This window comes from Heteronotia binoei, chromosome 5 (assembly GCF_032191835.1).
Source record: "Heteronotia binoei isolate CCM8104 ecotype False Entrance Well chromosome 5, APGP_CSIRO_Hbin_v1, whole genome shotgun sequence".
In the NCBI taxonomy this organism is placed as follows: domain Eukaryota; kingdom Metazoa; phylum Chordata; class Lepidosauria; order Squamata; family Gekkonidae; genus Heteronotia; species Heteronotia binoei.
In genome coordinates, this window is record NC_083227.1 from 16,056,181 (window position 1) to 16,078,164 (window position 21,984).

General features: G+C 46.4%; 1 protein-coding gene across 1 annotated transcript in view; it reads right to left on the reverse strand.

Annotated features, from left to right (window-relative positions):
- The window catches only part of LOC132571753 (zinc finger protein 91-like), an 86,865-nt gene that overhangs the window by 2,384 nt on the left and 62,497 nt on the right, over nt 1-21,984 (reverse strand). Inside the window, exons 12-16 of the mRNA XM_060238547.1 lie at nt 20,009-20,509; nt 19,632-19,746; nt 9,049-9,119; nt 7,974-8,100; nt 2,107-2,226 (exon numbers count right to left, since the gene is read on the reverse strand). Of these exons, the coding sequence (XP_060094530.1) occupies nt 2,107-2,226; nt 7,974-8,100; nt 9,049-9,119; nt 19,632-19,746; nt 20,009-20,509 (934 nt within the window). The remainder of the gene's footprint in view (nt 1-2,106; nt 2,227-7,973; nt 8,101-9,048; nt 9,120-19,631; nt 19,747-20,008; nt 20,510-21,984) is intronic.

Sequence of the window (21,984 nt, forward strand, 5' to 3'; positions counted from 1 at the left end):
AATACATGAAATGGCTGGGCATCATTAGCTTTTGTAGATGAACTGCTTCATTTACTGGTAAAAGACATAGATTTAAGTAGTCAACTGTGTTGGTCTGAAGTAGTACAGCAAAATAGGAGTCAAGTTGCACCTTTAAGACCAACTTAGTTTTATTTAGAATGTAAGCTTTCATGTGCTCTCTAAGCACACTTCATCAGACGAGGAATCCAGTATAGTGAGCAAAGCCACACATAGCTGGTAGTCAGTGGCTCAGAATGCGAACTGGTACAAATTTAAGATCCAATGACACTATAGTAAAATTATCTGGTAGAGAGTGGTTTAGAATACAAAATGGTACAAATTTAAGATTCAATGACAGAATAGCAAAATTAACAAATTGAGCAAACCTTTGATCTGGGTAGCATGAGCATGCAAAAGCAATAAAACAGTAATATGTCAAAATGCGAGAATGTCTGTTAATGACTATATTGTATTTCGCCTGGGTCAAAAGGAAGGTATTTATATCTCAGAAGATTTCCCATCCAACTAATTTACCTTTAAACATGTAACATACATATAGTTTGCCATTAGGAGAAAAATACATTAACATTAGTGGGAGATGGGTTCAGTATGTGTAATGGGATAAACAGCCAATATCCCTATTTGAGTATGTCAATACAGCTGTTTTATTGCTTTTGCATGCTCATGCTACTCAGATCAAAGGTTTGCTCAATTTGTTAATTTTACTATTTTGTCACTGAATCTTACATTTGTACCATTTTCCATTCTAAGCCACTCCCTACCAGATGATTTTACAACACTGTCAATGGATCTTAAATTTGTACCAGTTTGCAATCTGAGCCACTGACTACCAGCTATGTGTGGCTTTGCTCACTGTAACGGATTGCTCGTCTGATGAAGTGTGCTTAGAGAGTTTGCTTGCGGAGAGGGCAGGGTATAAATTAAAGGCAATAAATAAATAAATACGTTCAAAATAAAACTAAGTTGGTCTTAAAGGTGCACCCTGACTCCTATTTTGTTCTGGTAAAGGACATGTGAAGGCACTGTGACACAGATTGAGGGCTGTCTGTTTGTCTACAAAACTATAGTCTTCCCCAGAGAAAAAACTACAGCTCCTATAAAGCAGTGCAAGTAGACACAGACAGCAATGTATAGTGGTCAGTATCAGCCTACAATCTGGGAAGTCTTAAGATCAAAATCCCCTGTCTGCAAAGAAAATGTGCTGGGTGAACTTGGTGTGGACACACACTCTTAGCCTAATCAACCTCACTGGCTTGTTGTTATTCCTCACCTAAATAGTTCACTGTTGGTTTCCTACTGAGAAGATTGGATCATGAAGGCATAAATACAATGAAAAGAACGAGGCAAACCCAGTTGCACCCAAGACAGCCTTGGCATAATGAGGCATCTCTCTCTTTCTCTCTCTCACTCTAGCAAAGCAAAAAGCTCATACCTTGAATAAAACTTCATTGATCTTAAAGGTGCTTTCTTTGTCTCTCTCCCTGTGATTGATGGAACTGGGCAAAGGAAGCTCTCGCTCTTTCCCTCTATCCCCAGAGAATAAGGAGGGGGGGAGAAGCCTCAGCCAGCAGAAGGAAGAGAGGCATGGCTCAGTACTTCTGCTGTGTGATTGAGAGAGCCTGGCAAAGCAAGCTGTCTCTCCCACTGCTTCCTCCCCAAGGGAGGAGCCTCAGTCAATTGAGAAGATAGAGGCTTTGCTCTGTAGCTCCTGTGTGATTGAGCAATCTTGGCAAAGCAAGCTGTGACAATGCAGAAGAAAGCAAGAGAGAGGGAGAAGAAGCAGAGGACCATGAGTTGCTCGTGGGCTTTATAAGAGCCCTACGGGGTCCACATACATCCTCCGGGCTGCACGTTTGACACCCCTGATTTAAAGATATCTCACCACCTCCCCAAAAGCCACAGCTGAGCTCTTGCTCAGTAGCGGTTTCTGAGTCTCCAGCTTACAGGCCCCCAGAAGGCCTCCCTCCCTCCTCACCCAATGGGCTGTAGGATTGTACCAGACCAAATATTGCTCAGGTATGAATCAGAAATGCCCCATGGCTATTCCTCGCCTGTTCTCTTGACATAACTGTGAAGAATACTCACTCCCAGCCACCTCATATGGGAAAGAAGTATGCTCTTGGAATCCTCTTGAGAAACTCTCCAGTCTTTCTTCGGATGCAAGGTCGTTGCCTGTCTCCACCAAAGTCTCTCTTATACTCCTGGCTTATTTCAGAGAGAGAGAAAATGATCATTCTTAAATGGGCAGGAAAGAAATTAAAGAATAAAATTCTTTTGGAAGGATGGAACTATGCTTCGAAGTCAAAGCCCAGAATCCCCACCAGAATAAGGGGAATGGATCTGTGAGGCAAAGCATCCTAGTTCCTCCAAGGGTTAACAATGATTGTTAAGTGGCCTGGTATGACCTGCAGCGATTCATGATTTGAGTCTCCCAGCAGCTAACCTCCTTATCTTTTTCAAGGCCAAACTCCAGGATGTGGTAATAGAGAGCCAGTTTGGTGTAGTGGTTAAGTGTATGGATTCTTATCTGGGAGAACTGGGTTTGATTCCCCACTCCTCCACTTACACCTGCTGGAATGGCCTTGGGTTAGCCATAGCTTTCTCAAGAGCTGTCCTTGAAAGGGCAGCTTCTGGGAGAACCCTCTCAGCCCCACCCACCTCACAGGGTGTCTGTTGTGGGGGAAGAAGATAAAGGAGATTGTTATCCACTCTGAGTCTCTGATTCAGAGAGAAGGGCAGGTTATAAATCTGCAATTCTTCTTCTTCTAGGTTAATGGTGAGAACCTGTACTCAGCTGTGTAACCAGGAGGATGGGGTAATTGGGAGGGTGCTGACAGCCTGTGAAAAATTCCCTCAAGGAGGACCCTTGATTGGGTTGTTAGGACCACCTGACCCTAGAGAGGTAGAAAGTATAATATGGGTATAGACCAGAAGGAAGCCATGCTATCTTTACGCTCATGCCATGCTAGTACACCTTGATCTTTTCTTGCTTCATCATGATGAACAGTTTTCTTTAGTATAATTTAGACTACAGCTGGAATACTTAAGCTGCAATAAGTAGTGCCATATAACAAGTATTTCATGTATTAGATTAGAACAGTCAGCTTTTCTTGTTTTTCTGCTGCTGCGCTGCACAAACTGTGACATTTAGTGATGTCTTATTTTAAAACCCTCAATAAACCTTTATATATGTTTAAAAGGGGGTCTGCTTTACTTGTGTGCACTCTCCTTGTGGATGTGTTCGAAAGGCTGGCAACAGAGAAATGAGGACCTGACCCCTTCCAGAGTCTTTCTGAGGGCCTCTCATCCCCACCTTTGCCTCAGGCCAGGACAAGTTGGGTGATGGTCACAGCACTGGCCTCAGTTGCCCCTGGGCAAGTCCCAGGAAGCTGCCTTATACTGAACCAGACCCCTGGTGCATTGGAGTCAGTCTTGCACAGCAGCTGCTCTCCAGGGGCTTAAGCAGAGGTCTTTGTTACCAGCTGGCCTCCCCAATATTTTTACCATTACTGTGACTGTATTGGCCAAACTTGCTTAAAGTATGGCCAAACTTGCCATAAAGTAGGAGCCACATAGAATAAATGTCAGATGTTCGAGAGCCACAAGACACAGATATCAGATGTTTGAGAGGTATAAAATAGGAAGGAAGGAATGAGGGAGGGAGGAAAATAGATGGCGAGGAGAGGTGGAAAGAAACCAACTTTAAATGCATTTTCCAAACTGCTGGCTGTCAAGCATCGATATTTCTCAATAAACAGTCTTTGGTTGTTTAATCAAAAGTTGCTTTATTGTAGGAACTCAGAAGCTTTACCAAGGAAACAATCCTTGGAAGCAATGGCATATACAGTGTTACATAGTTACCATATAGGATAACTTCAAAAGGGTATCATGCAGATGCAGCTTGAGTCACGGGTTCAAAGGCAATTCTCGTGCAACCCGATGAGGACCAGATAAGGACCAGATAAGGACTGTCAAAGGACCAGATAAGGACCCTCAAATAAGGACCAGATAAGGACCCTCAAATAAGGACCAGATAAGGACTGTCTGTGTGAATCTGGGAGAGAGGAACATCACCGCTTTACCAGCCAGGCTGCAGCGTAAACATCCTTGGGCTAGATGGATTTATAACTTGCCCAAAGGTTGTAAAGGAGAGGGGAGCGGTAGATACTGGTGAACTGCTCTTTGTCTAAGGAACCATCATGGCACACAGAAATATGCATGCTTGACATTGGCTAGCTTGGCTTGGGGAAGAAGTAACTTATAGAAGTCAGGGCCCTGCAAAAGCTCATACAGTTCCGCAGTGCCTGTAAGACGGCACTCTTCCACCAGGCATTCGCAAACTAGCTTGTGGGCCACTAAAGTTCTCAGGAAACAGCTGGATCACCTCTTGCAAGCTGCCCCCTATAGCAGCAACAGAAAGGACCTTTTAAGATCTATCTACAGAGGATACAAACTTTGAAATTAAGACGATAGCACCAATGTTAACTTTTTCTATGTTTTTAACTTTTTATGGTTTTATGTTCATTATATGTCTTATACCCATGCATATGCATAAGAACATAAGAGAAGCCATGTCGGATAAGGCCAGTGGCCCATCCAGTCCAACACTCTGTGTCACACAGTGGCCAAAAATTTTTTATATATACATATACATACACACACACACATATATACACACTGTGGCTAATAGCCATTGATGGACCTCTGCTCCATATTTTTATCTAACCCCCTCTTGAAGCTGTCTATGCTTGTAGCCGCCACCACCTCCTGTGGCAGTGAATTCCACATGTTAATCACCCTTTGGGTGAAGAAGTACTTCCTTTTATCCGTTTTAACCTGACTGCTCAGCAATTTCATTGAATGCCCACGAGTTCTTGTATTGTGAGAAAGGGAGAAAAGGACTTCTTTCTCTACTTTCTCCATCCCATGCATTATCTTGTAAACCTCTATCATGTCACCCCGCATTCGACGTTTCTCCAAGCTAAAGAGCCCCAAGCGTTTTAACCTTTCTTCATAGGGAAAGTGTTCCAGCCCTTTAATCATTCTAGTTGCCCTTTTCTGGACTTTCTCCAATGCTATAATATCCTTTTTGAGGTGCGGTGACCAGAATTGCACACAGTACTCCAAATGAGACCGCACCATCGATTACATGCATGACCACGTAAGCCGCCCTGAGCCTGCTTCGGCGGGATATAAATGAAATAAAATAAAGAAACAAATGCCTTCTCCAAGCTGGCCAATGGGGCCCTGGGGGCTTTGAGAGCCACACAATAGGTGTGAAAGAGTCACATGCGGCTCCTGAGCCAGTTTGGCCACTCCTGGCCTATATGCTGCTGTGTGGACATGCCTACTTATGCCTGTTTGTTGATATGTTGTACTGCCCTCAGATTTTTATGCTGTATGCTTTTACGATGTTTTTATATTGTAACCTCTAAGCATGTTAAATTTCTGTTGCAAGCTGCTCTGAGGTTGCTCGTGGGAAAGGGCAGGAATACAAATCCAAAAAATAAATTAAATTAAATTTCACATCACCTCTGGCCTGACCGTTTTAACTGCGGATGATGAGAATCGAACCTGGGACCTTCCACATCCCAAGGAGATGCTCTGCCGGCGAGCTGCATAGGGGGAATGTCAGTCCTGCAGATACGGCTGTCCTAGACAGCATAGGGCTTTGAAGGTTAATACAAGAACCTTGAACCGGATCCAGTACATGACTGTCAAACAATGCAGCTGGCAAAGCAGGCCTGAACATATGAACATATGAAGCTGCCTTATACTGAATCAGACCCTTGGTCCATCAAAGTCAGTATTGTCTACTCAGACTGGCAGCGGCTCTCCAGGGTCTCAAGCTGAGGTTTTTCACACCTATTTGCCTGGACCCTTTTTTGGAGATGCCAGGGTTTGAACCTGGGACCTTCTGCTTACCAAGCAGATGCTCTACCACTGAGCCATCGTCCCTCCCCAAAGATGTCTGCAAAGATGACGCAGTTAGGTGGTGTGCCACCACATGCTGAAGCAGCTGAAGTTTCCAGAGCAGGGTCAAGGGCAGCCCTGCATAAAGTGAGTTGCAGTAGTCCAGCCTGGAGGTGACCACTGCAGAGGGGAAAGGTAGGGAACCAGTTGCCTGACCAGCCGAAGATGATAAAAGTCTAACCTGGCAACACTGTGACCCTGACCTCCATTGAAAATGAAGCATCCAGTGTCCCACCTAAATGCCTCACTGTTGCCGTAGGCACCAATGATGCCCCAATCAAGGACTGGGAGATGGATACCCAGCCTCATTCCCCCACGGCTCAGGAACAGGACCGCCATCTTTGATGGATTCAAGTTGCAGTCAACTCTGATGCAACCAGCCAGCCACGGCCTCTAATGCCCTAATCAGAACTTCTGGGAGGTAGTCTGCCCATCCATCAACAGATACAGCTGGCTGTCATCAGCATACTGATGGCAATGGAGCCCAAAACCCTGGACCAATTGGGCAAAGGGATGCAGATGTTAAACAACATTGGGGAGAAGACGGTCCTTAGTGGGTGCCACTTACCAATGGGTAATATGGCAAGACCATATTATTGTTCAGGGTGATGATTACCAGAGAGGATTGTGGGGCACTCCAAAGGGATTTGTCGAGGCTGGGTGAGTCAATGTGGCAAATGAGGTTCAATGTGGCCAAGTGCAAAGTAATGCACATTGAGGCCAGAAATCCTAACTATAAATACAAGTTGATGAGGTGTGAACTGGAGGAGACTAACCAAGAGAGAGATCTTTGGGTGGTGGAAGGTAACTCACTGAAAACTTCGAGACAGTGTGCGACTGCAATCAAAAAGGTCAACGCTATGCTGGGAATTATTAGGAAGGGAATTGAAAACAAATCAGCCAGTATCATAATGCCCCTGTATAAATCGATGGTGTGGCCTCATTTGGAGTACTGTGTACAATTCTGGTCCCCACGCCTCAAAAAAAGATATTATAGCATTGGAAAAATTCCAGAAAAAGGCAATTAGACTGATTAAAGGGTTGGAACACTCTCCCTATGGAGAAAGGTTAAAACACTTAGGACTCTTTAGCAGAGAAATGTCAACTGAGGGGTGACATGATAGGGGTTTATAAGATTGTGCATGGGACAGAGAAGGTAGAGAAAGAAGGACTTTTCTCCCTTTCTCACAAAACAAGAACTAGTGGACTTGCTGAGCAGCCAGGTTAGAAGGAATAAAAGGAAGTACTTCTTCATCCAAAGGGTGATTAACTCATAGAATTCACTGCCACAGGAGGTGGTGGAGGCTACAAGCATAGACAGCTTCAAGAGTGGATTGGATAAGCATATGGAGCAGAGGTCCATCAGTGGCTATTAGCCACAGCTTATCGTTGAAACTCTCTATCTGGGGTGGTGATGCTCTGTATTCTTGGTGCTGGGGAGGCAACAGTAGGAGGGCTTCTAGTGTCCTGGCCCCCCTGGTAGACCTCATGATGGCACCTGGGTTTTTTGGCCACTGTGTGACACAGAGTGTTGGACTGGATGGACCATCGGCCTGATCCAACATGGCTTCTCTTATGTTCTTATGTGACACAGTGTTGGACTGAATGGGCCATTGGCTTGATCCAACATGGCTTCTCTTATGTTCTTATGTGACACAGAGTGTTGGACTGAATGGGCCATTGGCCTGATCCTACATGGCTTCTCTTATGTTCTTATGTGGCACAGAGTGTTGGACTGGATGGGCCATTGGCCTGATCCAACAGGGCTTCTCTTATGTTCTTCTGTGACGCAGAGTGTTGGACTGGATGGGCCATTGGCCTGATCCAACATGGCTTCTCTTATGTTCGTAAGACCCACTCCCCAGCCATAACTCTCTGTCTGTGACCATGGAGAAAGAGACCAGCCACTGAAATGACTCTAAGAGGGACCTGTACAATGGCAGCAATTCAATCCTTTGGCACCTATGAAAGATCCTTACCCAGAAAGGCCACATTTCCATAGTTCTCCTTCATGACTTCCCTGTAGAGAGCTCTTTGCCCCAGATCCAGCAGGGCCCATTCTGCCTCTGTGAAATAGATGGACACCTCCTCAATGAAAAAGGGACCCTGAAAGAAAAAGCAGACCTCCTCATCAAAGATCATGTCAGGTCAGCCCCGTAGCCAGAAATTTTGGGATGGAGGGGCCCTGGAGCTCCTTTTTGAAGACGCCTTACTTCTGAGCAGGTGTACAACAAAAGAGTGCGGACATCAGAAATCGGGGCCGCTAGGGCAAATTCTGAGAGAGTTACACTGTTTTCTATTTCACCTCAGTCTCTAGCTACTCCTTAAAAACAAGGGGGCTTTGGAATCGGCAATCTTTCAGACTCTGCGTCAGAACTTGAGTTAATTTCTCTCCTCTCCCCCTTGCTGCCGCTCTGTCTTGCGCGCTCTCTTTCTTGTTTTTGCTGTCACTCACTCTCTCTCCCCCTTGCTGCCCCCTCTTTCTCTTGCTACCCCCCCTCTCTCTCTCTCTCGCTGCCCCCTCTCAATTTTGCTGTCACTGTTTCTCTCTTGCTGCCCTCCTCTCGCTGTCCCCCTCTCTCTTTCGCTGCCTCTTTCTCTCTGCCGCCCTCTCTCTCACTGTGCTCTCTCTCTCTCTCGCTGTCCCTGTGGCTGCTGCTCTCTCTCTCACTGCCTCTCTGCCACTCTCTCTCGCTTTCGCTGTCATTCTGTCATTTTGTGCTTTCTCTCTCACCGGTCTCTTGTGCTCCCTCTCCCTCCCTTTCCCGCAGACCCTGGAGGCCGTCCAACAGAGGGGCCCTGCATAGGAAAGGTTTAATAGAGCAGCCTAGCCAACCCCAGAACCCCCCCTCCATACGTACAGGCCTGTGCCAGGCAGAGATTGGACACTGGATGGGAGTCATCTGCAAAGGTACAGGATGCAAAGCTTGGGATAGGTAGAGGGAACAGCATAAAGAGGCTCTCTTGCCCACACCCCTTGTAGAAACTGGAGGAGCAAAAACCCCCCTGAGAAAGGAGGAGACACCCAGGCTACCCTCTGCTCATCTCTCCTACCTGGACTGGTGGTGCAGCGGTTATTTCCACACCTCTGAAAAGACGACGGCTCAACAGCATCTCTTCACTTCCTGATAACGAGACAAAGGAGGAAGGGTCTTTGCTTACTCATAGCCTACTTGCTGGATTAGGACAATACTGCAGACATGCTTTATCTTGATTTAAGTAAGGTTCCACATAATATTATTGTTGACAAGTTGGTAACATGTGGTTTTGGATGCTAATACTGTTAGGTCAGGGGTGTCAAACGTGCGGCCTGAGGCCGGAGCAGGCCCCCAGAGAGCTCTCATAAGGCCGGTGAGCAATTCGCTGTCATCTGCTTCCTTTTCTCTCTCTTGCTTCCTTCTGCATCACAGCTTGCTCTGCCAGGCTTGCTCAATTGCACAAGAGCCACAGAGCAAAGCCTCTGTTTTCTCCATTGGCTAATAAGTCACCGGGTCCGGATGGCATACATCCGAGAGTTCTGAAGGAACTCAAAGTTGAACTTGTGGATCTTCTAACAAAAATCTGTAATCTTTCATTGAAATCTGCCTCCGTTCCTGAGGACTGGAAGGTAGCAAATGTCACCCCCATCTTTAAAAAAGGTTCCAGAGGAGATCCGGGAAATTACAGGCCAGTCAGTCTGACTTCAATACCGGGAAAGTTGGTAGAAACCATTATTAAGGACAGAATGAGTAGGCACATTGATGAACACGGGTTATTGAGGAAGACTCAGCATGGGTTCTGCAAGGGAAGATCTTGCCTCACTAACCTGTTGCATTTCTTTGAGGGGGTGAACAAACATGTGGACAAAGGAGACCCGATAGATGTTGTTTACCTTGACTTCCAGAAAGCTTTTGATAAAGTTCCTCATCAAAGGCTCCTTAGAAAGCTTGAGAATCATGGAGTAAAAGGACAGGTCCTCTTGTGGATCAAAAACTGGCTGAGTAATAGGAAGCAGAGAGTGAGTATAAATGGGCAGTCTTCGCAGTGGAGGACGGTAAGCAGTGGGGTGCCGCAGGGCTCGGTACTGGGTCCCATGCTCTTTAACTTGTTCATAAATGATTTAGAGTTGGGAGTGAGCAGTGAAGTGGCCAAGTTTGCGGATGACACTAAATTGTTCAGGGTGGTGAGAACCAGAGAGGATTGTGAGGAACTCCAAAGGGATCTGTTGAGGCTGGGTGAGTGGGCGTCAACGTGGCAGATGCGGTTCAATGTGGCCAAGTGCAAAGTAATGCACATTGGAGCTAAGAATCCCAGCTACAAATACAAGTTGATGGGGTGTGAACTGGCAGAGACTGATCAAGAGAGAGATCTTGGGGTCATGATAGATAACTCACTGAAAGTGTCAAGACAGTGTGCGTTTGCAATAAAAAAGGCCAATGCCATGCTGGGAATTATTAGGAAGGGAATTGAAAACAAATCAGCCAGTATCATAATGCCCCTGTATAAATCGATGGTGCGGTCTCATTTGGAGTACTGTGTGCAGTTCTGGTCGCCGCACCTCAAAAAGGATATTATAGCTTTAGAGAAGGTGCAGAGAAGGGCAACTAGAATGATTAAAGGGCTGGAGCACTTTCCCTATGAAGAAAGGTTGAAACGCTTGGGACTCTTTAGCTTGGAGAAACGTCGACTGCGGGGTGACATGATAGAGGTTTACAAGATAATGCATGGAGTGGAGAAAGTAGAGAAAGAAGTACTTTTCTCCCTTTCTCACAATACAAGAACTCGTGGGCATTCGATGAAATTGCTGAGCAGACAGGTTAAGACGGATAAAAGGAAGTACTTCTTCACCCAAAGGGTGATTAACATGTGGAATTCACTGCCACAGGAGGTGGTGGCGGCCACAAGTATAGCCACCTTCAAGATGGGTTTAGATAAAAATATGGAGCACAGGTCCATCAGTGGCTATTAGCCACAGTGTATGTGTGTATATAACATTTTTTGCCACTGTGTGACACAGAGTGTTGGACTTGATGGGCCGCTGGCCTGATCCAACATGGCTTCTCTTATGTTCTTAGTATGTGAAACAACTTAGGTACAAAAGCTCACAATGCCTGGCCCCAGAGACATCCATCTGGCCTCGATGAGGACCAGGGCCTTTTCAGCCCTGGCTCCTGCCTGGTGGAATGAGCTTCCCCTGGAGATCCGGGTCTTGTGGGACCTGCTCCAATTCCGCAGGGCCTGTAAAACAGAGCTCTTGTGACAGGTTTTCAGCTGAGGCAGTGGACATCACTCGTTACCGGCCTCCCCCCTTCATTCCATCCCAGTGCTTTAAGATCTGCTGGACCTGGACAACAGGCCATGTCTGTGAGGCAGAACCTGCCATTTTAGTCTCTATTATCACTCTGTAGTTTTAGATTTTATATATTTTAAATTAGTCTTATTATTTTTTATTGTTGATTGTTTTTATGATGTAACCTGCCCTGAGCCTGTTCTACGGGAAGGGTGGGCTAAAAATCGAATAAAATAAAGAAATAAAATTTCATGTTTCCCCTTGGGTTTTAGGCTCACAGCATTGACCATTAGATTTCTATAATGAATGTCAATAAATCAAAAGTAAGTTTGCAACTTACACGCACACACCTGAACAGCATACTCAAGACTGCTACAGCACAGACACTGTCTTCAGATTTTGATGCAATAATTCAGAGCAAGAGGTGTCACTTATCAGAGACTGTTAAATAAACAAAATATTGCAAGAGTGCTAACCTTTCAAGCATGTTTTAAGTTAAAAAAAACAAAAACAAAAAACATTTGTGTTTGTCTGTGTCCTTTATAACGTTTATATCTCCGCTACCTGGCATTACATTTTATGGCACATATGGCCCAGCCCTACAAGGTCTCATTTATGTCAGATCTGACCCTCATAGTAAGTGAGTTTGACACCCCTGTACAGGTGGATCTGTACCTGGTTGAAAAATTAACATAAGAACGTAAGAGAAGCCATGTTGGAGCAGTCCCATCCAGTCCAACACTCTGTATCACACAGTGGCCAATAATTTTTATATATATATACACACACACAGTGGCTAATAGCCACTGATGGACCTCTGCTCCATATTTTTATCTAACCCCCTCTTGAAGCTGGCTATGCCTGTAGCCGCCACCACCTCCTGTGGCAGTGAATTCCACATGTTAATCACCCTTTGGGTGAAGAAGTACCTCCTTTTATCCATTCTAACCCAACTGCTCAGCAATTTCATTGAATGCCCACGAGTTCTTGTATTGTGAGAAAGGGAGAAAAGTACTTCTTTCTCTACTTTCTCCATCCCATGCATAATCTTGTAAACCTCTATCATGTCACCCTGCAGTCGACATTTCTCCAAGCTAAAGAGCCCCAAGCGTTTTAACCTTTCTTCATAGGGAAAGATGCATCCAAGGAGTGCTTGTTAATGACTCCTCTTCTTCTTGGAGAGCAGTGACAAATATCTTAATAAATTGACTGGATGAAGGGATAGAGGGAATGCTTATTAAATGTGCAGGTGATACTAAATTGGGAGGGTTGCAAATAAAGTAGAAGACAAAGTCAGGACACAGGATGATCTTGACAGGCTGGAAAACTGGGCTAAAATGAATAAAATCAATTTCAACAGAGATAAATTGTAGCAGGAGCTCCTTTGCATATTAGGCCACACCTCCTGGTGTAGCCCATCTCCAAGAGCTTACAAAAAAGAGCCTTGTAAGCTTTGGAGGATTGGCTACATCAGGGGTGTGTGGCTGAATATGCAAAGGAGCTCCTGCTAGAATTCCATCCCTGGATAAATATAAAGTTCTGTATTTAGGAAGAAAAACCAAATGCATAATTATAGGATGGAGTAGACTTGTCTTGGCAGTATTTTGTGCAAAAAGGATCTAGGGGTATTGGTGGACCATAGACTGAACAATGCAGATGGTCACTGCAATGGCCTCTCCTGCATTACTGCATCCGTAGCAACACCTTCTCGCTGGTCCCCCCCGTTTTTTCACAGAGTTTGCTACGTCATGGTGCGACCGAATTGTCCGGCGGTATAACCGGATGGGCAGGCTGGGCCCACCAACCTTGCCAGCCTAAGAGAAGGAAAACTCTAACATCAAACCCGGGCAGATAGAACTCGTTAATGTAACACCTACCACCTGGAGGACTCGCTGCCGGCGTCCCGGCTTACTGGGCCATGGCAGATGACCCCCAGGTGAAAGGGTGGAGCCAGTACCGCACACACTGGGCTTCACCTAAAAAATTCCTCTGCGCAGGCCTGAAGGGCATATCCACATACACAACCCACAATGCATCAAGTCCTGCAGCGATGGGCAAGGGGCGAAACGGCAGGTGGAAGGTGCCACTGGAAGCCGCAGTCCCGATCCTGCATGTAGGCGGTTCAGGGTATTGGTCGCCTGATGCTAATCCGGAGACGAAAGCATTTTTCGGCAGCACCCTGAACGACCAAGCAGCCTTATCTAGGGACAGCACTGCTTGCTCCACACGGAGAGGGGCCTAGAAAAGGTGGCCTAAACAAAGCTCGTCTCCTCCACCCCAGTTGGCTAGCCGCGGTCAACGGGCATCCTTACTTGCGGTCAAAAAATAACAACAAAGAAAAGGCATGCATCTGCCTCACAAAGTGTGCAAAGACTAAAGCTTGCGTGTTGGAACATCAGAACCATGCTTGACACAGTAGACAGTGGTCGCCCTGAACGACGCTCTGCTCTAGTTGCCCACGAATTTCTCAGGTTGAATATCGACATAGCAGCTCTCAGTGAGGTCCGTTTCCCTGAGGAAGGTAGTCTTCAAGAACACGGTGCTGGCTATACCCTCTACTGGTCAGGTAAGTCAAAGGCTGAGAGCCGCCTTTCTGGTGTTGGCTTCATGGTCAGAAACTCCATTGCCTCCAAACTCGAAAACCTGCCAACAGGTCACTCAGATCGCATCATGTCCATGCGCCTCCCACTTCAAAACAAGCAGCATGCAACACTCTTCAGTGTGTATGCCCCAACCCTTCAAGCAGATCCTGCAGAAAAGAACAAGTTCTATGCTGATCTACACAACCTTGTACGGAAGACCCCTACAGAGGACAAGGCGACTTCAATGCCAGAGTAGGTAAAGACTCGGAAGCCTGGAAAGGAGTACTTGGCAAACACGGCATTGGCAACTGCAATGACAACGGGCGCCTCCTGCTAGAATTCTGCATGGAGCACCAGCTCACCATCACCAACACTATCTTCCAGCAGAAGAACAGTCTGAAGACAACCTGGATGCACCCACGGTCCAAGCACTGGCACCTTATCGACTACATTCTGGTGCGCCAGAGAGACCTTCGAGATGTCTTACACACCCGAGTAATGCCCAGTGCAGAATGTCATACGGATCATCGTCTTGTACGCTGCAATCTCCGTCCTCACTTTAAACCCACACCCAGGAGAGGAGGTATCCCTCGGAGGAAGTTTCAGGTTGGCAGTCTCCAGTCAGTCGAAGTTAAAGCTGCCTTCCAGGCAAAACTCCAGTCAAGAATTGAGGACCCCAGTTGCCCCACAGACCCTTCTCCAGAAGCACTCTGGGAACACCTAAAAACTACCGTCCTGCAGATCTCTGAAGAAGTCCTCGGGTTCTCCACAAGGAAGAACAAGGACTGGTTTGATGAGAACAATCAAGAGATCCAAGATTTACTGGCGAAAAAGAGATCTGCCTACCAAGCACATCTTGCTCAGCCCTCCTGTCCTGGGAAAAAAGCAACCTTTCGCGCTGTATGTAGCAACCTCCAGTGCAAGCTTCGAGACATTCAGAACGAGTGGTGGACCAAGCTTGCTGAGAGAACCCAGCTGTGTGCAGACACTGGTGATTTAAGAGGGTTCTACGAAGCCCTGAAGGCAGTATATGGTCCATCATATCAGACTCAGAGTCCCTTGCGTAGTGCAGACGGCCAAGTGCTCCTCACAGACAAGGCATCCATATTGAACCGGTGGTCGGAGTATTTCCAGGTTCTCTTCAGTGCCAACCGCGTAGTTCAAGATTCAGCAATTCACCTCACCCCACTTCAACCAGTGAAAACAGAGTTGGATGAGATCCCCACTCTAGAAGAGACTGTTAAAGCCATCAAGCAACTGAAAAGTGGCAAGGCAGCAGGAGTTGATGGAATTCCACCAGAGATCTGGAAGCATGGGGGCACAGTACTACATAGCTCACTTCACAAAGTACTTGTCACCTGCTGGGAACAAGGCAAATTACCACAGGACTTTCGCGATGCAATCATCATCACCCTATACAAGAACAAAGGGGAAAAGTCAGACTGCTCCAACTACCGGGGGATAACCCTGCTCTCCATCGCAGGCAAAATCCTTGCCAGAATACTCCTGAACAGACTGGCGCCCGCCATTGCAGAAGAACTCCTCCCAGAGAGCCAGTGCGGCTTCAGAGCTAACAGGAGCACCACCGACATGGTATTTGTTCTCAGGCAGCTCCAAGAGAAATGCAGGGAACAGAACAAGGCTCTGTATGTGACTTTTGTCGACCTTACCAAAGCTTTCGATACCGTTAGCAGGAAAGGCCTGTGGCAAATCTTGGAACGTTTAGGATGTCCCCCAAGGTTCCTCAGCATGATCATCCAGCTACACGAAGACCAGCGAGGCCAAGTCAGACACTGCAACGACCTCTCGGAGACCTTTCCAATAGGCACAGGTGTAAAGCAAGGCTGCGTTCTCGCGCCAACTCTCTTTACGATCTTCTTTAGCATGATGCTTCAAAGAGCCGCAGTAGATCTAGATGATGACGATGGTGTCTACATCCGCTATCGCACCGATGGCAGCCTGTTCAACCTGAGGCGACTAAAGGCCCACTCCAAGAAAATGGAAAAACTCATCCGAGAGCTACTGTTTGCTGATGATGCTGCATTCGTCTCCCACTCGGTATCAGCTCTGCAGCATATGACGTCCTGCTTTGCAGAGGCTGCCAAGCTATTCGGCCTAGAAGTTAGTCTGAAGAAGACAGAAGTTCTCCAGCAGCCTGCACCCCAGGAAGATTATCACCCTCCCTGCATCACTGTGGGTGAATCAGTTCTGAAGACAGTCCAGCAGTTCAGCTACCTGGGGTGCATCATCTCCTCAGATGCTAAGATCGACAAGGAGATTGACAACAGGCTGGCAAAGGCAAACCGTGCATTTGGCCGACTGCACAAAAGAGTGTGGAGCAACAAGCATCTGAAAAAAGGCACAAAGATCAATGTTTACAAAGCGGTTGTGATGACAACCCTCATCTACGGCTCCGAATCGTGGGTTTTATACTGTCATCACCTGCGACTGCTTGAGCGCTTTCATCAGCGCTGCCTTCGCACCATCCTCAACATCCACTGGAGTGACTTTGTGACCAACACTGAAGTTCTCAAGCGGGCGGAGGTTACCAGCATTGAGGCACTGCTGTTGAAGACGCAGCTGCGCTGGGCAGGGCATATTTCTAGGATGGAAAACCACCGCCTTCCCAAGATTGCTCTGTATGGTGAACTCTCCACCGGCCATCGAAATAGAGGGGCACCAAAGAAGAGGTACAAGGACTCCTTGAAGAAATCCCTTGGCACCTGTCGCATCAACCATCACCAGTGGTCTGACCTAGCCTCAGATCGCAAAGCATGGAGGCACACCGTCCACCAGGCTGTCTCTTCTTTTGAGAACGCACGCATAGCTGGTCTTGAGGACAAAAGGAGATTGAGGAAGAATCGCACTGCTACAGCACCAACCCTAAATCAGACTTTTCCCTGCAGCCACTGTGGCCGGACCTGCCTGTCCCGCATTGGTCTTGTCAGCCACCAGCGAGCCTGCAGCAGACGTGGACTATTGCACCCTTCTTAAAACTTCGTTCGCGAAGCCAAGCCGAGAGAGAGAGAGACTGAACATGAGCTAGCAGTGTGATGTGGTAGCTAAAAAGGCCAATGAGATTTTGGGCTGTATCAATAGAAGCATAGTGTCCAGATCAGGCGAAGTAATGGTTTCACTTTATTCTGTTCTGGTGAAACCTCACCTTGAGTATTATGTTCAGTTTTGGACACCACAATTTAAGATGGATACAGGCAAGCTGGAACATGTCCAGAAGACAGCAACAAAGATGGTGAGGGGTCTGGAGACCAAGTTTTATGAGGAACAGGTGAAGGAATTGGGTATGTTTAGCCTGGACAGGAGTTGACTGAACCTGAAGGGCTGTCATATAGAGGATGGTGCAGTGTTGTTTTCTGTTTCTCCAGAAGGTCGGATCAGAAACAGCGGGTTGAAATGAAATCAAAAGGGTTTCTGTCTAAACATTAGGAAGACCTTCATGACAGTTAGAGCGGTTCCTCTGTGGAACAAGCTTCCTCGGGAGGTGGTGGGCTCTCCTTTCTTGGAGGTTTTTAAACAGAGGCTAGATGGCCATCTGACAGCAATACTGATCCTGTGAATTAGAGTACAATCTGAGAGAGGTCACTATAATGGATAACACAACAAAAAATGCAAGCTAGTGACTAATTTACTAAGAAGTATATAGAAATCAGCCCAAATGTCCAAAACATGTACATTCAAGTCCCAAAGTAGTGTGGTGACAAGCCAATCGATTAAGTACTTGTTTCTTTCCAGTCTTCATCAGACCTGGGACCAATATTGATTCAATTATATAGATTTTTTTCACCTTTTTTAGCACAAGAAGCCACATACTGAGCTGTAGCCGAGGTGAAACTGATGCTGGAGACGCTCCGCGTCCCTCTTTTTTGAAAATTGTCTAAAAAATCTATATAATTGAATCAATATTGGTCCCAGGTCTGATGAAGACTGGAAAGAAACAAGTACTTAATCGATTGGCTTGTCACCACACTGCTTTGGGACTTGAATATACGTGTTTGGACATTTGGACTGATTTCTATATACTTCTTAGTAAATTGGTCACTAGCTTGCATTTTTTGTTGTGTGATCCTGTGAATTAGGCAGATCTTTAGGAGGCAGGCTTCCCAATCCCCAGGTCCCAGCCTCTCCCACAGACACCATGTACCTCTAGATCTCTGGCAGGACCTGCAAACAGGTCAGGTTTTAAAATGTGTGTGTTCCTTTAAATTGGAGCAGAAAGCTGGAAGTACTTCATGGGGAAGGGTTAACAACAGCAGACCTCCTTAGAGTGTAGCCCTTCCATTTGTTTTGCTTTCTTTCAGACAAGTGAGTGTGTGTGTAAAAGAGAGCAGCATAGCCCCTGTAATTTCCAGACCTCGTTGTGAAGGCACTAGAGACAGTTAAGCGTGTGAGTGAATAAGAGAGAGAAAGCGCGAGGGGGGGGGGGGAGGAGAGGGGAGGTAACTATTATTCCCTATGGAGATTTATTCTCATAGGAAATAATGAAGAATTGATCCACGGGTATCTGGGGCTTTGAGGAGACTGTTTTTTTAGGTAGAGGCACCATATTTGTAGCATAGCATCCCGGGCCTCTCCCCAAAATACCCCCCAAGTTTCAAAAAGATTGGACCAGAGGGTCCAATTCTATGAGCCCCAAAAGAAGGTGCCCCTATCCATTATTTCCTAGGGAGAGAAGGGATTTAAAAGATGTGATGGCCAGAACTCCCTTGAAGTTCAATAATGCTTGTCACACCCTTGCATCTGACTCCACCCCCAATGTCTCCTGGCTCCACCCCCAAAGTCCCCAGATATTTCTTGAACTGGACTTGGCAACCCTATTAGGAGGGCAGGAAGGGTTGCATCACTGCATAGTTCTTATGGCCCTTTCTTACATGCCCAGGAGAATGCTCATCACCCCTTTGGGTCAAGCAGCAATTTTTCTCCTGGCCAGTTTTTCTGCTGCACCAGAAGATGATGGTTCCCTTTATTCACAAGGTTGAATAGCTCTTCCCAGGTTCATCTACCCTTTCTCTTTTGAACCACCTTGAGTTGCTCTTACGGAAAGAAGATGAGGTATGAATATTCTAATTAAAGGTAGGAATTGCCTTCAATGAATTAGTCATATTTCCCTTCAAGAAGCATCACAGTTAGTGGACACGGAGTGCCACAACTATACTCTGTGTTGTGTGAAGAAGTATTTAATTCATTTCCTGACCTGAGCTCTCTACTCACTGAACTAGGGATGCCAATCCCCAGGTGTGGGCAGGGGATCCCCCGGTTTGGAGGCCCTCCCCCCCGCTTCAGGGTCATCAAAAAGCAGGAAGGGGAAGGGAAATGTCTGCTGGGCACGCCATGATTCCCTATGGAGATCGATTTGGGTATAATTGAGAATTGATCTGTGAATATCTGGGGCTCCAGGGAGGCTGTTTTTTGAGGTAGAGGCACCACATTTTCAGCATAGCATCCAGTGTCTTTCCTCAAAACAATTCCCAAGTTTCAAAAAGATTGGACCAGGGGGTCCCATTCTATGAGCCTCCAAAGAAAGTGCCCTTGCCCTCCATTATTTCCTATGGAAGGAAGGTATTTAAAAGGAGCACGATCCCTTTAAATATGATGGCCAGAACTTCTTTTGGAGTTCAGTCATGCTTGTCACACTCTTGCTCCTGGCTCCACCCCCAAAGACTCCTGGCTCCACCCCCAAAGTCCCCAGATATTTCTTGAATTGGACTTGGCAAGCCTACATCGAACTCATGGCAATGCCTCAAACACATTCAGATGCATAGAGACCTTACCACAGCAAAGGGCATTGGGGGCACATTCCTGGGCCTGCGCCCTCTGCCCTGGCTCCAAGGATGCTCCTTCTGCCTCAGGGAATGTTGCTTCTTTCTTCACGGATGATGCCCACATCTGAAACAGCAGCAAGGGAGAGGATATGAAAAAGAGGCCAAGAAATGGATCCTGCCCCACTCCCAGACTCCGCCCCCTTCCATCAGCAGACCTGGAAAGTTATCTGGAGTGACAGGAAATTCTCTAGAAGAGGCTGCTGAAGGAGGCCATGAAATCTCACATTTAGATAATTAACACTCAGACAGATGTCTGGCAGGGAATCTTTAGAATAAAGCCAGATATGGTTGTTTAAATTGGACATATCTGTTCAGAATCTTCTCACCTGCTCTGTCTGCCTCTTCTCCTCTGCCTGACTCAGAAGGAAACCTTCGGCCAGGGCCACCGCCTGGGAACTGGTCTCCGGCCCGCAACCTCTGACCCAGCACTGCATTTCTTCTGGCAGGAGAGTCAAAAACTGCTCCAGGATCACCAGGTCCAGGATCTGCTTCTTGGTGTGCCTCTCCGGCTTCAGCCACTGATTGCAAAGTCCATGGAGCAGGCTGCAAACTTCTCGGGGCCCATCTGCCTCCTGGTGGTGGAAATGCTGGAAGTGTCGGCAATGTGCATTGCAGGTCATGGCGTCCATAGCCAGAGCCTCTGACACAACTGATTCCCAGAATTCAACGCCACTTCCAGGCTGGATTGGATGTGAGCTCTTTCTTGCTGTCTTGCCAGTTCCAGGTCCGTCTGGGTCCTGCTCTTCCATCTTCTTCCCCTTCTCTTGGGCCACCTCTGTCTCTGATAAGTTGCCTTTATTCTCTTGGCTATGAAGAGAGGCTTCTCCCTGAGGGGATGGAGAGAGACAGTATAAATTACACCCTCCAGAGGAGCCATCTTCTTTATGGCAAATGTTCTCGGTCGTCTACCGATCAGTTGTAATTCTGGGAAACCACAGATCCCCCCTCTCTTCCCCACAACTGTATCAGACAAGCACAACAGAAAGCCAAAGGACTGAGAGCTAATCAGGAAGCAGGAGGCTCTAAGCCCCGCCCTCCATGCTCTGAGGGAAAGTTTTAGAGGGAAATTGCTGCCCCTTTCAGGGTTTCCATTTTTAACCATCTTTATTAAAAAAACACAGGTTTGTTTTCTGAATGCGTCCCCCCACAGTCAAATTATCCTTTATCTACGTTCCATATAAGCCTTTTAATCTTAATTTCCTCAGTCAACAACAACCTTCAAACAACAGAGAGCCAGTTTTGACAGTGTGCGTGGGAAGTTCTTCGGTTTGAGTACTCTGATAAGTGCAGCTGCAGCTGCTGTGCTAAAAAGACAAACTCCAAACAGCCGGTCAAACAGATATATTTGGGTAAAGACGGTAGAGGCAGTCCAAAGGTTCATACACAGGTAGTCAGTCCAGTCAAGGCAACAGTACAAAATCAGTATCCGAGTAGAGTAGTCAACATACCAGTCCATACATCATATCCAGTCTTATCCAATCCTACAGAGTAACAGTCTGAGTTTTAGATATCGCTCCTCTCTCACACACCGTCCTCCTCTCCTTGTATCACCCACAGTGGCTGAGAGTTAGACCTCTGGTATTATAGTACAGCTAGCCAATCACCAACATTGATTAGTAAACTAGCTGCACATGCTACTCTCGTGACATGCATTAGCCTGTATAGTTGGAGTTACATAACTATTACTCAGCATTTTGCTCTCTTAAAGAACCCAATGCTGACATTCTCCCCCTATGTAACTACATAGCCTATACAGCAACATATACAGTTTTTAACATACATAGGTAAATCACAGTATAACACAGTATTACAGTACTGCCATCCCATTACTTAAGTCCTAACTTCAGACAACTTTCCTTATGTTTAACATGAGTCTGAGCTTTGGTAAACAAATCAGCAACATTCTCATTTGTAGCACAATATTCTAGTACAATCAGCTTGTATTCTAAGCTTTGTTTGACATTATGGAATCTGACATCAGTGTGTTTCGATCTTCCCTTAACACCAAGAGTGGTAGCAAGTTGAATAGCCGCCTGGTTATCTTCAAACACAGTTATTGGATCAACATGATGTATTCCAAAGTCAGATAACAATTGTTTGTACCATATGAGCTCTGTACAAACGGTACTAAGAGCTGAATATTCTGCTTCGCAGGTTGTCAAGGCTACATGTCTTTGCTTCAGTGACCGCCATCCCACCAGTACTCCCCTCAGGAAAATAGCTAATCCAGTGGTAGATTGTCTGGTATCTTGGTCATTAGCAAAGCTAGCGTCGGCATAGGCATGCATTCTTAGTTCTCCAG